This window comes from Martes martes (genome assembly GCF_963455335.1).
Source record: "Martes martes genome assembly, chromosome: 14".
NCBI classification, from domain to species: Eukaryota; Metazoa; Chordata; class Mammalia; order Carnivora; family Mustelidae; genus Martes; species Martes martes.
In genome coordinates this window covers 39662381-39679704 of record NC_137902.1, presented here as the reverse complement: position 1 = coordinate 39679704, position 17324 = coordinate 39662381, and the positions used below count along the sequence as shown (strand labels likewise).

At 35.5% G+C, this 17324-nt stretch overlaps 1 protein-coding gene across 2 annotated transcripts in view; it reads right to left on the bottom strand.

Annotated features, from left to right (window-relative positions):
- PARG (poly(ADP-ribose) glycohydrolase) overlaps positions 1-17324 on the bottom strand; it is a 122297-nt gene that overhangs the window by 24143 nt on the left and 80830 nt on the right. For both annotated transcript variants that reach the window (XM_080822882.1, XM_080822883.1), the window contains exons 13-15: positions 16730-16877; positions 3396-3474; positions 528-636 (exon numbers count right to left, since the gene is read on the bottom strand). In XM_080822882.1, the coding sequence (XP_080679008.1) occupies positions 528-636; positions 3396-3474; positions 16730-16877 (336 nt within the window). The remainder of the gene's footprint in view (positions 1-527; positions 637-3395; positions 3475-16729; positions 16878-17324) is intronic.

Below are 17324 nucleotides of genomic sequence, written 5' to 3'. Positions count from 1 at the left end.
CATTTTCATATTTCTGTAATATAATTAGAAAAATGATTGCAGTAGACAGCACTAAGCATCACAGAAAATCACAGATTCTGTCATAAATATGCCAAAATACCTAATTAATAAACAATTTACATGTGGACCTAACCTATAATAGAACTTAACTTATGGTTTATCTGTATTGACCCTGATGGCTTACCTTGTAGAGACGTCAGTGAAATGTGTGAAAAAAATTTTTTAGTGCTCATTCATTTCTATATGGTTTTACAATAACAATGTTCCAAACCAAGTAAAAGTACTTGATGGGCTAAATGCATGTGTGGGGCTTAATATCAAGCAACAGTCTATCTGGCATCAGTAATCAAGCAATTATGAAATGGAAAGTACATCTTGTACAAGCTGACAGACCCATTAAATCAGGAGAGCTGTGGGCAGACATACTGACATTGCAAGAATTACCAGAAAGCATTAATTTCAGCATTAATAAAATGGCAGTAAATACATGACAGCTGCCAGATGAAGTAAGAAATGAGGTTACTGGCCTTGTTAAGCTCTCGTCTGATTTTCTCAGGCACAAACTGGTCGAGGTAGCGTCTGAAGTGAAGGGCATCAATGGCGACGATTTCAGTGCCACGCCGCTGCCAGGCATCCCTGAGGCAGGAGGGAAGGGGGAAGATGATGAGTGGGGAAAGACACTCACAAAATATAACTCTTGGGAGGTGGGGTTTCTGAGAGTTTGGCAGGGTTAAAATATTAAAAACAAACCAACAAACCAGTAGCTATGGGTTTCAGCAAAACAAGAGGGCAGAAAGTAACATTTTTAGATTTCAAGGCATACACATTATGGACTATTAGGCATTAAATAGTAAAATGAAAAATTATCACGAGATGACAAATATGACATAGTGTAAACATACGTCATTTACGGTAAGTCTCAGAAGTTAAAGGATTTGGGGGCAAACAAAAGGAACTTCATTCTCAGTTTTCCTCTAATACGGAAAACATGGCATTTGTATTTTGACAAAAGCCAAAAAAAGTGCTCATTATTCCTTTGCTTTCAGAGACCTACTCTTTGGGTCTTGGGTTTTATAATATCACCTTCTATCATCCGAAACATAATCCCAAGAAGTGTAACAAAAAATGCGTTATGATTCAGTACAACATTCTATCTACTGTGCTCAATTGCTGATGGTGTGAAACTATTTTTAAAAAGACAAAGAAGTAAAGCAGACAGTAACACACTGCCTGTGGAAATAGGAAGGACTGGATGAGATGACTTTGGAAACGTGAAATTCCAAATATTCTAATACTGCCTTTACAGATTGCATAAATTGACATGCCAAGCAACTTTTCACACTGAACAAAGGCAACCAAAACCTTCATGTTAGCCTGTAAATAATAATCAGGAATTAAATATCCACATAGGTAATTGTTACAACCAAATACTTTAACCAGAACAAAAGGAAAGAGACCTGGGGCTGGACTTGAGATATTACAAAGAACAAGTTGGCATGGATAGATGGGCAATTGCTGATTCCAATGCAAAGGCTCTTTTTCATTAATGAACACACACACACACACACACACACACACACCCCCAAGAGCTTTCAGGCATCATTTCTTTTTGTTTCTTCTTTCTCCAAATTTTAATTGTAATATTAGTTTCAGGTGTAGAATTTAGGGATCCACTCCTTAAAAACAACACTCTACGTTCATCACAAGTGTGCTCCTTGATCCCCATCATCTGCCTAACCCATCCATTCCCTCCCCTCCAGTAACCCTCATTTTGTGCTCCATAGTTAAGAGTCTGTTTTCTGGGACACCTGGGGGGCTCAGTTAGTTAAAGTAACTGCCTTCAGCTCAGATCATGATCTCAGGGTCCTAGAATCAAGCCCTACATTGGGCTTCCTGCTCAGTGGGGAGTCTGTCTCTCCCTCTGCATGCCTCTCCCCTTGCTTGTGCTCTCTGAAATAAATAAATAAAATCTTTAAAAAAAAAAAAAAAGTCTGTTTTCTGGTTTGCCTCTCTCTCTTCCCTGCCCATGTTCATTTGTTGTTTCTTAAATTCCAGATGAGTGAAATCATATGGTATTTGTCTTTCTCTGACTGACTTATTTCACTTAGCATCATATTCTCTAGCTTGATCCATGTCATTGCAAATGTCAAGATTTCATTCTCTTTTATGGCTGAGTAATATTCCATTATTCCAATATTCCATTATTCCAATATTCCATTATTCCAATATTATATGTGTATATAATGGACTATATGGGGGATATGTGCACCCTGATGTTTATAGCAGCATTATCAACAATAGCCAAATTACAGAAAGAGTCCATCCATCAACTAATGAATGGATAAGAAGATGTGGTACACAATAGCCAAACTATGTAAAGAGCCTAGATGTCCATCAATAGATGAATGGGTAAAAAGATGTGTGTGTGTGTGTGTGTGTGTGTGTGTGTGTGTGTATAAAGGAATATAATGCAGCCACCAAAAAACCCCCGAAATTTTACCATTTGCAACAAAGGGGATGTAACTAGAGGATATTATGATAAGCAAAATAAGTCGATCAGAAAAAGAATTGTCAAAAGATTTCACTGACATGAGGGATTTGAGAAACAAGACAGAGGATCATAGGGGAAGGGAGGGAAAAATGAAACAAGACAAAAACCAGAGAGGAAGACAAACCATAAGAGACTCTTAATCTCAGGAAACAAACAGAGGGTAGCTGGAGTGGAGGGGGGTGGTGGGTGGAGCGGGGGTGGGGAGGGTATGTGCTATGGTGAAAACTGTGCATTGTGTAAGGTTAATGAATCACAGACCTGTACCCCTAAGACAAATAATACATTATATGTTAATTTAAAAAAAAAAGATGTGGTACATATATACAATAGAATATTACTCAGGCACCATTTCTATAAAAGTTTACCCTGGTAAACCAATTTCGGGAGGAGACGTCAGCAAAGTTTATTGCAGGTCCTGCTGTTAACCGTTCTGCAGCATTAGGCAAAATGTCTCAACATATTTCCCCACCTACTTAATCTCACAGAAAAATTAAGGATAAATAAGTTGGTTAAAGGCGTTAAGCTCATTAAGAACCTATTCTAGGTAAGTTTGGTCTTGGAAGTTAACCTCCATTGACTGTTTACATCTGGTAGCTAACAGGTAAAGAACAAAAGTTCTGTCCTTATTTTTGGTTTAGACTTTTGCTTTTATTTCTCTGTTCTGCCCTTTTGTATATGGAGATGGTAATACCAGTTTAACTACTAATGTATCTTTAATACTGAACTTAAAACCGCAGTTACATTTCTGAAGTAAGAGTGGACAGGAGACAGAATGTACTAGGTCAAACCCACATTCCTTAGCTTTTGGTCAGGCAATACTTGATCGAGTCAGAAATGAACTCACCTTTCACTCCCATCTTCATGGCTTCGGGCCCAACGATACGTTTCAGCATAGCCTGTGTATTCACTGTACTGTTCTGTACCTGAAACAAATAATCTGCTATTATTTTTCAAAAGGATTTTTCTTAAAAGTTGCATGTTCTAAAGGGTCTTTAGAGTGGGAGGAGGGGCAGAAACAGACTTCTCACTGAGCAGGAAGCCTGACATGGCCAATCCTAGCTCCCCCTGCAGATCAGGACCTGAGCTAAAAGCTGACGCTTAACCAAGTGGCGCCCCCTAAAGGGGCTTTGTTAATAAACTCAATCCTCATTTCTGAAAATACCTGTTGGCAAATGTCAACTGAAAAAAAACTAACTGGTCTTAATGACCTATTATTTTCTATAAGGAAAAAAATGACACCTATAAAAGCCACTGCAATGTTTATCATATAGAGATAAATGTCTCAATCAACAGAGAAAACAAAATATGCTCTGTCATATTAATGTCTTTCAGGAGGAGTACACAGACTGTTTTAAGGGCCAATGTCTTCAATATCAGTAATCTCATGGTAATACTTAGTTTGTATTGTTGAGAAAGCAATTTTACTATAGACATTCCCTGCTAAGAAAAGTATCATTAAAATTAAATCTAGGACTTGCCTAGTGACTTCAAAGGGCTTTGTAAACCAGAATATTGTGAAATGAGAAGGCGGCAAGGGGAAAAAAGCATAATTAAAATTCATCTGATGAGAAAATGTACCAAGCTTGCCACATCACAAAGATTTCAATTTTTTTTTTTACTTAAGTAATTCAGTATTTAAATAATTTATTTAACTTATTTAAGGGCACCGTCAGGCGTCCCCAGAGATTTCTACTTCATCAAACCTGGACATACCAGGAGGGATGGTGCCAAAATTATCCGACTGCTTAACTAAATAAAATCATTCCAATTCCTATGTTCAACTCAGTAATTACTTAACCTCTCAACAAAACAGTAAAATGAAAAGCTGAAAACCCTGAGCAAGATAATACTTTTCACATATCAGAAAGAAATGTAAAAAAAGAATAAACAAGACAACATTGACAACTAAGATTAGTGATTTTTAATGCAATTGCCCTAATTTTGATGGTAAATAAAATGCAAGCAGACTGACTTTTTCAGACAGCTGGAACACTATTAAAATGACTACTCATACAGTAAAGGTTCAATATTGAAGATTTCTGTGACAAAGACTTAATATTCATGGAAAAAATGACACTAGAATATACAGTATTTCAGAAAAAATATAGATTTATAAAAATAAAAAACAGGGGTGCCTGGCTGGCTCAGTTAGTAGAGCATGTGACTCTTGATCTCAGGGTCATGCCCTACCTTGGGTGTAAAGATTACTTAAACAAACAAGCAAACAAACTTTTAAAAAAACCCCAGAAAACATATTTAACAAAAATAAAAAGAACACAAAATCAAATCATGACATGCTAATTATGAACTGTCACTTCATCCAAAAGCAAATTAATTTAATTTGGGGGGTCAAGTTAACTTCTTACATGTTACTTAAACAACTTGAAGCTTTTATACATGAAGATTACTAAATGTACTGAATAAGGCTGCAAATGGCCTCTACACTTCACTATTAATTTATAGACAGACAAAAGAGAAACATGTCAAATACCACCATAAAGATGTAATCAGCAACATTCAGACCATGGGAAACTCTACAGGACCAACAGTCTGGGCTGCTTACAAAAAATTATAAGCAGAAAAAAGAGATGAATCTATAAATTAAAAGAAACAAACCTGAAAACACTAATAAGAAAGTGAGAGCAGTTATATTAATATTGGATAAAACAGACTTGAAGTCAAGGAGTATTATGAAGGATAAAGACGAACACTTAATAATTAAAGGGTCAATTCATCAGAAAGATAACAATTATGCTTTTATTTTGATTTCACATTTGAAAAATTAATGAAATTCATCACACTATTAAAGAACCCCACATAATCATATCAAAAGTTGCAAAAAAGATAAAATTCAACACCTACCATAATTCTCTCAACAAAACTGAGAATCAAAAAAAGGAACTTCCTCAATCTGATTAAGGACGACTACATAAAAACTTACAAATAACTTCATACATAGTGATGAAAATATTCCACCTAATTCAACACTGTAGTGAAGTACTAGCCACCGTAATAAGGCAAAAAAAAAAAAAAAAAAGAAAGAAAGAAAGAAAACAAAAGAAAAAAGAAAGCAAAAAAAGTCATTAAGAGTATAAAAAAGTAAGACTATCCCTATTTGCAGATGTCATGACTGTTTATGCAGCAAATTCTGAGGAATCGCCAGGAAAAGAAAAGAAGAAAAACTAAAGAAATGGAAGGAAATCTCATAAATAAATGTAGTATCATAAGGCATGTCTATATAATAGCAGCAAACAATGGGAAAATAAAACTTTCAAAAATCCATTAACTATACCATCAAAAACAATAAAATACTTAGGAGTAAGTGTAACAAAAGATGTAGCAGACACCACTGAGAGAAAGATTTAAATAAATGGCAAGACAGACCATGCTCAGGGGTTGGAACACTCAATATGGTTATTTCTCAGTATTATAATCACAAATATCCCTCAATTCTGTCAGTATTCCTAGCAGACTTTAAAAAAAGAAAAGTAATTGAGAATGTGATTCTAAAATTTCTATGGAAATGCAAAGAACCAAAAATAGCCAAAACATTTTTGAAAAAAGAACAACAAAACTAGAGGATTTAACTACTCGAATTCAATATTTACTTGGTTGTGACCTAAGGAAAGACAAAAGAGATCCATGGAACTAAACAGAACTCACAGATAAATCCACACTTGTAAGGTCAACTGACTTATGACAATGGTGTTAAATAATCCATTGAGGGGCGCCTGGGTGGCTCAGGTCATGATCTCAGGGTCCTGGGATCGAGCCCCTCATCGGCTCTCTGCTCAGCAGGGAGCCTGCTTCCTCCTCTCTCTCTGCCTGCCTCTCTGCCTACTTGTGATCTCTATCAAATAAATAAATAAAATCTTAAAAAATAATAATAATCCATTGAGGAAGGAAGGGATAGTCTTTCCAAAATATGTTGCTGGAACAATTAGATATTCATATAGGAAAAAACCCCCATAAACTTCAATTGCTACCTCACACTATGAACAACAATTACTCTGAGATAAAATAAAGGCATTAACATAAAACCTAAAACTATAAGACTTCTGGAAGAAAACATAGGAGAATGACATTGGGGGTACATAAAGATTCAGATAGGATAAAGAAAGCAGTAACCTTAATACAATTTTTAAAAGCCTAGATTAGATCAATATTAAAACACTTTTAGGAAAATGCTTAGGCAAGACTGGAGGAAAAATATTTAGAAAACAAACATGTGACAAAAGGCTTGTATTCAAAATATTGAAGAACTTCTAGAGGTCAATAATGCAAATATACAAACAACCCAATTTGGAAAAATAAGCAAAAGACTTAAAACATCACAGAGGAAGATAAACAATTAGCTACTGACTACATGAAATACCGCTGAATATCACCAGTCATAAGAGGAATGCAAATTAAAACCACAGTGAGCTACCACTATATACCTGACAGAATGACTAAAATAAAAAAGAATGACAACACTAAATGTTGACAAGGATGTCAGCTGAACTCTCTCTAAAGAGAGACAGTGTGTGAGTGAGGGGAGGGATAAGGGGAGAGGAAGACAAGCAGATGCCCTGCTGGGTGGGGAGCCTACTGTGGGGCTTAATCCCAGGACCCAGAGATCATGACGTGAGCCCAAATCAAGAGTCAGATGCTTAACTGACTGAGTCACCCAAGCACCCCTCAAATGTTTCTAAAAATTACTTTAAATCCAGGACTCCTTGGAGAGATGATGAGTCTAGAGCTGAGGCAGGGAATACACAACATGTTTCTAAAAATTACTTTAAATTCAGGACTCCTTGGAGAGATGGTGAATCTACAGCTGGGGCAGGGAATATACAAGATGAGCTTAGAACATCTTTTAAAGCCAAAAAAAGGGGAAGTGGATTAAAAAATGATGGGCACATGTCAAAGGAACACAACAGCTAACACTGACAAAATCTGGAACACCACAGCATCAAAACAGGTGACAGTAATAGATTATAACATACTGAATAAAACAAGAATCCATGTGTCTATATAAATACTAATAAATATACATAAATAAGAGAATGGAAAATCCTTCCTTACAGTAGAGCGCCAACTGCTAAATGCAGAAGGAATAATGGAGTTAAGAAAATGGGTGCTAAGGGGCACCAGGGTGGCTCAGTGGGGTAAGCATCTGCCTTTGGCCCAGGTCATGATCCTAGGGTCCTGGGATCGAGCCTCATATCGGATTCCCTGCTCGGCGGGGAGTCTGCTTCTCCCTCTCCCTGCCGCTCTCCCTGCCTGTGCTCTCTCTCTCTGTCAAATAAATAAATAAAATCTTGAAAAAAAAAATGGGTGCTAAAATTAGTGGGTGAATGTTTGATGAGGACAGGATATTTATAGTTTCCAAAGTATGTGAAATACATACCTACAGATTAACTACAAAGGGAAAGACTAACCTAAAAGTGGAGAAACTTGGCAGATCCCACCTTAAGCAAATCATGATGCTTTATCACAAACACTAGGACAAAGCAGTATTACTCTTCACCTCAAAAGATACTCTAGAGCACGACACAACACTTTAGTGGGATTTCTATCAAAATGAATAAACTGGGGGCACCTTGGTAGCTTAGTTGGTTAAGGGTCTGCCTTTGACTCAGGTCATGGTCCCAGAGTCCCAGGATTAAGCCGTGCACAGGGCTCCCTGCTGAGCAGGGAGTCTGCTTCTCCTTCTGCTCCTCACCCCACTTGTGCTCTCTCTCTCACTATCTCTAATAAAAAAAACAAAACAAAACAAAACAAAAAACAACCCCCCCGCAAAACTGAATCTAGTTAAAAAGAAAGATTGGGCAAACCCCAAATAAGAGATAATTTATCAAGTAATTGGTCTATATGCTTTAAAAATATCAAGACTGGTAGTGAGTATTAAGGAGGGCATGTATTGCATGGAGCACTGGGTGTGGTACATAAACAATGAATCTTGGAAAACTGAAAAAATCAAATTAAATTTAAAAATAAAATTATTGGGGCACCTGGGTGGCTCAGTGGTTAAGTCTCTGCCTTCAGCTCAGGTCATGATCTCAGGGTCCTGGGATCGAGCCCCGCATCGGGCTCTCTGCTCAGCAAGGAGCCCGCTTCTCCTTCTCTCTCTCTGCCTGCCTCTCTGCCTACTTATGATCTCTGTCAAATAAATAAATAAAAATCTTAAAAAAAAAAAAAAGCTTTAAAAAAAATAAAATAAAATTATCAAGGTAAACCAATACAAGGAAAGGAGAGAAACTTTCCTAGTTTAAAGGATATATGACAACTATACTCAAGGTGTGATCCTGGACTGGAGTAGACTAGGGGGAAAAAGCTATAAAGAATATAATTTGGAGAATTGACAAAATGAAAATATTGACTAGGGATTAACTATAGTACTTTATTAATGTTAAATTTCCTGATTTTGATAACTCTGTCATTTAAAAGAGTATCCTAGTTACATACATACAAATATAAAAATATCTATACAATACAAATACTTAAAACACTATGAAAAATATTATTCTATTTTCATGTATGATTAAAATTTTCCATAATAAAAACACAAAAGATTTAAACTCAATACTAGTTTTCAGTTTCCAGTCTATTACACAGCATATTGCTTCTTAGAAATAACTTTCTCAAAAATTTAAAATAACTTATAGTTTAATTCCTATAAATTCATCTAGAATCTTGGATAAGATACTCAGCTACAAATTATGAAAATAATTACAGAATTCACGCTGTTTCTTGTGTAAGCCTTCCTTGACACCATAAGTAGCACTGGTGGTCCCTTATCTGTCCTCCACAGTACTCTGCACATATCAGGAAAGCACTCAGAATATTAAATTGCAACCTGAAAGTCAGTTATATTTCTACACAGTAGCAATGAACAATCGCAAACTAGAATTTTAAAAATACATTTACAACAGCAACAAAAAATAAGAAACAGGGATAAACCTGAGCAAATACAAAAGAAGTATACAGTGAAAAGTATAATACTGAGAGAAATTAAAGATGACCTCAATAAACAGATCTCATTCATGTGTCAGGGACTAAATACTGTTAAGATGTCAATTCTCCCCAAACTGATCTATAGATTCAAAGCAGTCTTAATTAAAATTCCAGAAGCCTTTTTGTAGATATTGACAAACTGCTTCTGAAATTCACTGAAACAACTTTGAAGAAGAACAAAGTTGGAGGACTCACACTACCTGATTTTGAGAATTATTAAAAAGTAATATATTAAACAGTAATCAAAACAAGTCACTGTAAGATCATGAAAAGATATACCACATAAGATAAAAAGATATACCGCATCTGATAAATCACCTGTATCCAAAATACATAGAGCATTTTCAGAACTCAACAATAAAAAATAACCCAATTAAAACATGGGCAAAAGATGGATTCATGTTTGTAGCCACATGTCAAAAAGTAATGTACCTAGCTGTGCACTTTAAATATACAGTTTATTGTATGTCAATTATGCCTCAATAAAGCTGTTTTAAAAATGTAATCTAACTCTCTTATTAGACTGCCAGCTCTCAAGAAAGGGTTTGTAAGTCATTAACATGTATGCCTACATTAGCATTTTGTAATGCAGGAATACAGAGACAAGGGGTGACAGGCAGGCGTAGTTGGTGGAGCATGCAACTCTTGATCTCAGGGTCATGAGTTCAAGCTCCACATCGGGTGCTGAGCCTACTTAAAAAAAGAACAAAAAAAGGACTATAGAAACAGTTAAGTACTTGCTGTATAAACACAGTAATTAAGAAGCAAAACAGAAAGAACACTGTATTAACTGAGGTTAAAATTATAATTTCAGAAAGACTTAATCTGAAAGTACTATGTAACTGACACATAGAAAAATATTCATATTTACAAAGACAGCCTTGTAAATAGAGCACCACACTGAGATTAGGAGACATGAGGGACCCAAAGGTAACCAAATCTCTCAGTGGACATTGGAAATGAGGGTTGTTAATAATTCCTACCTGTTTCTTCCTAGAATTGCTTGGAAAACCTTATTAAAAAAATTTTTAAAGTCTTCAAAACCATAAAGCAGTTAGTATTGGTGTCACCAGACTCTACTTTGTAAGGAGGTACAGAAACCAAAGATACATGATTTCATTTATGTGAGGTTTAAAAGTAACCTGTTCCACTGACCTGACTGGAAATAGAGACAAGAATGGTCCTGTTCCTTTCTATTTTCTGCCCAGCAGTGGACAAGCTTCATTTTTGTTATTTATAAAAAATAAAACAGAAGAAAACTATTCTGAACTCTTAACTATGAAAACAAATACCTGTCTTTTCAAAAGAAAGTGGTTGGAAAATACAAAATATCAATTATCATATTTCTATTTTAGATTAGGATGAAAAGCCTTCTTTCCTAAAAGAAATGAGATGAATTTCTTTTAGGTATGGGAAATTAAAGATGCACATACAGATGATTTTGTTCTAAACAAATTAAATCCTGGGTTTTCAGAGTAGACACCTTTCAAAATTATGTCAACTGTCTGTCTGAAAAACAGATACCCTTGTTTTAAATTCAAATATATTGATAAACTGTGATGAAAATACAAAGGTTAATAGTGATAGTAGCAAACAAGAGACAGAAGACTGAATGACCTTTGTGATAGCTCTCTGTAGGTATAAGCTATTAAGACTTCATGCCCAAAGACAAAATCTTTACTTAAGGAAAAAGCTAGAAGGAACCCATTAAAATCTTTGCATAAGTTTGTGACAAATTAATGAGTTTTTAGATTTAACAATAAGAAATGTTCTTATTTTTCTCTTATTAGTAATGAAAGTTTATGATGAACTGAGGAAAAAATATTTGGAGAATAAAAAAACCCTATGTACCAATGGGTGTGCCCTTGGAAATACGGTTTGTATAAAAGCAAAGCCACCTACTCTGCTTTTATTAGTAACACTCATACAGCAATGATTACTCAGGAAGATAGAACACTTTGACTTCCATTGCCATGATTTAAAAAAAGCTAAACTCCAACTGAATTTGGATCTTTCCCAGTGAGCTGGTATCATTTAGTTGGCAATGGGTTGTTTTTGAAGTCATGGGCTTCTAGTGTTGCTCTATAAAAAGCATCAATACCATAAGCACAGTGTCTGTTCACCTTTCTACTTTCTATCAGATCTACTGACATTTACAAAAGATATAATGATCTGTGATGTCTGGGATGATTTGATTCACTAGAGGGCAGGTTTTACGTTAAATGTACTAACATTCTGCTCAGTAAGTTTCACGTGTAGGCGTCAGCTTTACGTACTCAACTCACTGAAACAAACTCCTAAAACCATGGTAACACCCTTTGGTATTAAAGCTATCTGATGGATGATATAGAAGAACATGAGAAAACATAAAAAGGGGGGAAAAAAGGCGCCTGGGTGGCTCAGTGCGTTCAGCCTCTGCCTTCAGCTCAGATCATGATTTCAAGGTCCTGGGATCGAGCCCTGCATCGGGCTCTCTCCTCAGCAGGGAGCCTGCTTCCCCTCTCTCTGTCTGCTGCTCTGCCTACTTGTAATCTCTCTGTCAAATAAATAATAAAATCTTTAAAAAAAAAAGAAAAAGGGGGAAAAAAGGAGGTAGGTAAGGTTGGAGTTTCTTTCTCTCTATCTATATTTACTGAAAGGTTTTAACTCAAGGTTGCCTCCAGGGAGGATCACAAAAAGGGAGGGATAACACTATCTGGATAAAAGTATTTGCCTGTTTCATGACCTGTTTCATATTCATTTCAAAGTCTGATACCAACCAGATGCCCCACAATGATGATAAATTTAATTTATTTCTAATTTCTCAAACTCTTCTACAGATTCAGGCAGCACCGTCACAGCCATTAGCTCACTGAGCCTGGATGAATCATTGAAGGAATGGAATTGATCAGGCAGATAGATTGCAGTGCATGGTTAAGAGTCTCCTAAGAAGGGAGATGGCAGAAATCCAACATCAAATAGATGATGAAATGGCCTTTTCCATTAAGGGAACATCACATCACAGATATTAATTAGAAGGCACTGTAATAGAGTTAAGTGGATGTGGGGGAAAATGCTGAGTTAAAAGTCACCCCGGATGTCCCTAGCCTGAAGTAATTATAGATGTGAAGGTGAATCATGGATTTGCAATTTTCCATTCATTTTACAATAGCTATAGGTAAAGCAGACAACAGATATAACTCCAGAGTGATGATCTTTTTTTTAGACTGGGGACAACTTATCTTTAAAAAAACAAAAAAATTCTAATGTTTTCCTTTTACTATTCTGAGGAAAATTACATCTTTTATTTACAGTGACACTAATGGGAGATGATAAGAGACCTACTATTTTCCTAGTAAAGAAGAAATAAAGCAAATGAAACAAATTAGCTTTGAGTTTCAATGTCCAGCATTCTACCAACTTTTTTATTGTAAGGATGTAAACTCATCTTTAAAACCGATGAAATATTCTGTTCTGAGTCTTTAGTTCAAATAGAGCTTAGCTGCTAAAAATTAAAAATCTTTTAAAGCATTACTTGATAATATCCAAATGCTAGAGACAGCCACATTCCACACCTTCAGAGCTCTCTAAAACATTTTAAGACTCATATTCAAAGTACCTATTGGCCCAACAATGGATTTATGACAATTTAAGTTTTTTATTCTGCAATCCCTTGCACTTTCTTTTCCCCTAATACCTTCCAGCTGCATTCTTCCTATCTGTATATATAATAAATAATAATTGCAGACAGGTAACAATAAGTGAGTTGAGACAACAGTAAAAACAGAAGGGTTTGATCTTTACATTTTGGCACAATACGGATCACAACCTAGAATTTTAGATGAAATATTTAGGTTATTGACTTCAAATAGTTGAGGCTCTATCCAAGAGGAAATTTCTTTGCTGAGATTCCATTCTTAATTTCCTACATAAACTTAGAAAATTAACAATTTGTTTTATGTCCCCAAAAGAGCAGAATCACAGAGATATTATGACAGAAGATATTCCAAAAATGTGGAATAACTTGTTGAAGGCCTTTTTTTTTCCAACAAGCACTTACCAAAGGTAAGGATGCATCAGCAAAAATCATTAAATAAAAACCTCTGAAAATTTTTTCTTCCATAAAGGCAATGAGAACACCGGCAAAATTTTAAGAATCAATTTTTTCTGAACCATGGGAATTAGCCAAAGGCTTGCAGCAGTCTGAGGAGGGTTTATATAAGAAAAATTGGCTGAATTTTGGTAAAAACAATGAGCTTTGTGACATTTTAACTCTCCCTATTCTCATTCCATTCTCCTGAGCTCTAAAGTAGCCTTAAAAACTAATAGTTTGGTCTGTGAATGGCAGGCTTATACTTTTATTTATTTCTTTGACCTATCTTTTTGAGATTTTTCTCTATTGACACTTTATTCTATAAAAAAACAAAACAAAACAAAAAAACCCAATAGTTTATAATCATAGTAAAAACTATGAACAGGGTCAGAAGAGTGATGCAGCTCCTTCAAAGCCCCATTCTCGGAAAACTGTCATCAGCTGACCTTTCTTGTGGCTCCCTGGAAGACCTCACTGGTAAGCCTGTCTTTATTTGACCTGACTTGGAGCTTAACCAGTGTAAAAAGCCTAATCCCCATGGGTATTTGCTGAAAACAATTACATGTAATTGCTTAACAGTATTGCTACCTGAGGCAGTAGACATCAGTTGGGGCAAATAACAGGCTAACCAAGAAGTTTCAAAGGAAAAGCTGACAAATGAGATATCTATAAGGGGCTTTAAAAAATTCTTAGTATCCCCAGGAATCCAGACGTCTACATGTATGACTACGGCTGTGTACATGCTCACGAAAGACCTGAGAATGTCCTAAGCTCACTACTCTAACCTTGAGGCTCTGTACAAGCAAGAAATGAAGTGCCAAGTGCAAGCAGAAAGCAAATGCCAATGGCCTGGTAAAGTGTTGAAGATGAGCTCCAGTGTGTACACAGAGCCCTTCAGAAAAGATGGAATTATTGTTTCTAAGCATTTAAGGCAATCTTAATCCAATCATTAGCTAACCAATAACATATCTAAGCAGAGACTTTGATGGTCATACATGAGAAAGAATACAGACTTTACAGAATTAGTTTAGGAAAGTCACTAAATAACAAGAGCAAACAGCAATAAAAACAAACCCTGGGGGAAGGGGAAAATCTGATTCTGAGAGTTGCTACATTATTAAAATCTCCAATTTTCTACAAAAAATTGAAATATGCAAAGAAAAGAGAAAGGTAACTATTCAGGAAAAAAAAAAGTAGTCAACTGTAACTATACCTGAGAAGCCCAGATATTAGACTTACTAAATAAAGACATTATATTAGCTATTTTAAATATCTTTAAAGAACTAAAGGAAATTATATCTAAAGAACTAAAGTATGCAAATAATGCCTCACAAATAGAGAAACTCAAAAAGGAGAAATTATTTAAAAAAAAAAAAAGAAGAAGAAGAACCAGGGGCACCTGGGTGGCTCAGTCAGTTAAGCACCTGCCTTCTGCTCAGGTCATGGTTTCAGAGTCCTGCATCATGGGCTACCTGCTCAGCAGGGAGTGTTTCTCCCTCTGCCCCTCCCCCCACTTGTGCACCCATGCACGCGCGCTCTCTCTCTCTCTCAAATAAATAAATAAAATCTTTAAAGAAGAAGAAGAACCACCAAACAGAAATTCTGGAGTTGAAAAGTACAGTAATGGAAATAAAAAATCCCATTGGAGGGATTCAAAAACAGATTACAGCAAGCAGAAAAAAGAACCTGTAAACTTGAAGATTGGTCAATGAAGATTGTCCTGTCTGAGGAAGAGAAATAACAGAGAATGAAGAAAAATGAACAGAGCTTCAGAGATCAATAGGACATCATCAAGTGTACCAACATACACACAATGGGGTTCCCAGAAGAAGAAAAAAGGAACAGAATGAATATTTAAAGAAATAGTGGTCAAAAATATCCCAAATTTATCTAAACATTCAAGCAGCTCAATAAACTCTAAATAGGATAAAATCAAAGAGATCCTAAACACATCATGATCAAACTGTTCAAAGACAATGAGAAAATCTTAAAAGTAAAATATAAGGAACAAAATTTAGATACTTTCCTGAAGGTTACCTGCAAATACATCTGAAGCAATGACAGTGGCTTCAAGTTTAGATCTCAGAGTCTTAGTTCTGGCATGTACCTCTTTAGAGGTAAATTAGTTGAATATAAATTTGATTCAACTCATAAGGGATGGTTTTTCTCTCACTGTAATCTTTCAGAATAACAATTAACCAAATTCTCCAACCCAGGTGAGTGTTTAGTTTCCTACACTAATCTCAAAGCAGCAACAGATTCAAAAAGGAAATAAGAAATCCTCTTATGCAGAAAGAAAAAAGTATCTGCAGCAAATGACCGATTATGACTCATGTGGGAATATTCTTTTAGGTACTTGAAAAAAAGGCTTAACTCACCTATGGTGGCTGATTAAGAATTTCTTAAAGACTCTAAGTTAATCATTAGTTTTTTTGGTAGCTCATTCACAAGAAAATACAGTGACATAGTAGTATCTTAAGCTAAAAAAACCTTAAATAAAAAATTTAAATCTCAATAGACTTCAAGTATAAATTTGACTATATTTCCCTCTCTCCTCCTCCCAATTAACTTAAATCAAGAAAAGCCACTCAGAGCATCACACTTTTTCTCTTAGAATTAGAAATTGGGTTAATATTAGGTTACTGATTTATTTCTCTTCTATAAAAGCTCTCTGTTTCACTGATTCTCTCTGACTACTGTAACTGTATTTTTTAAATTTATATAGGTCTTCATATTGAAGTATAACAAAGCACTATGGAAACATAATGGAAGAACAGTAATAGAATACATGCTCAAAGACATATCACTATCCTCTTTTTAAGGCATTATATCATAAAATTTCAAACCGAAGGGTAAATAAATATATTTTACCCTTGTTCCTTAGATAAAGATGCCAAGAAAGATAAGGTGGGAATAAAATGTCTTACTCAAGACCAGGCAAATATAACTATAACAATTTTAAGAAACCAAGAATAAATTAATCAATAAAAATATTGAGACCAAGGCCCATGATAGAGAATAGCAATATCTGGGTGGCCTCTAGCGTTCATGATAGATACTCATAGTTGAAGAAAACTACTCTATCACATAGACTTCCCAAAACTAACCTGTAATGATAAGACATTCATTGTGATCCAGCACCTCAGTGAAGAGCCGTGAAACAATTAACTCGGGGTTGATTAAAAAGCGGATTTCTTCTTGCACAAGTCCTGCACCGGTTACACCACCTCCAACAAAACGGTTTGCAAAATCCACCTATTTGGGAAAACATGGCATGTTAAATGATGATCCAAAATACCTACATATATGATAAAGAAGTACTCTCTCTCTTCATTTCCCATGTAAATCAATCCCCATATTAGTAATCTTCCCAGGGAGAATAGGTTGTGGTTTACTTCACTCTTTCCATCTCACTGCAGTTAGTATCTCTGCTTCTTCCTTTGGATTCTAAAACCTTAGAAGGAACCTGAAAAATGGAGCTTTTAGGCAAAAGCCTCAACATAATCATGTAGACTCTTGTTTACAAACCTTATATGTACTCCAAGGACCACAGATCAAGGGAAACTTTATTTGGAAAGGTTTCAAGATCATTTCCACACCATTCACTATTCAATTTCCATTTATGGGTTTCTTATGACTTTCATATAATTATTTCTTTCTTACATAATATGGCAATCAAACACTTGTCCTAAAGAACTGAGA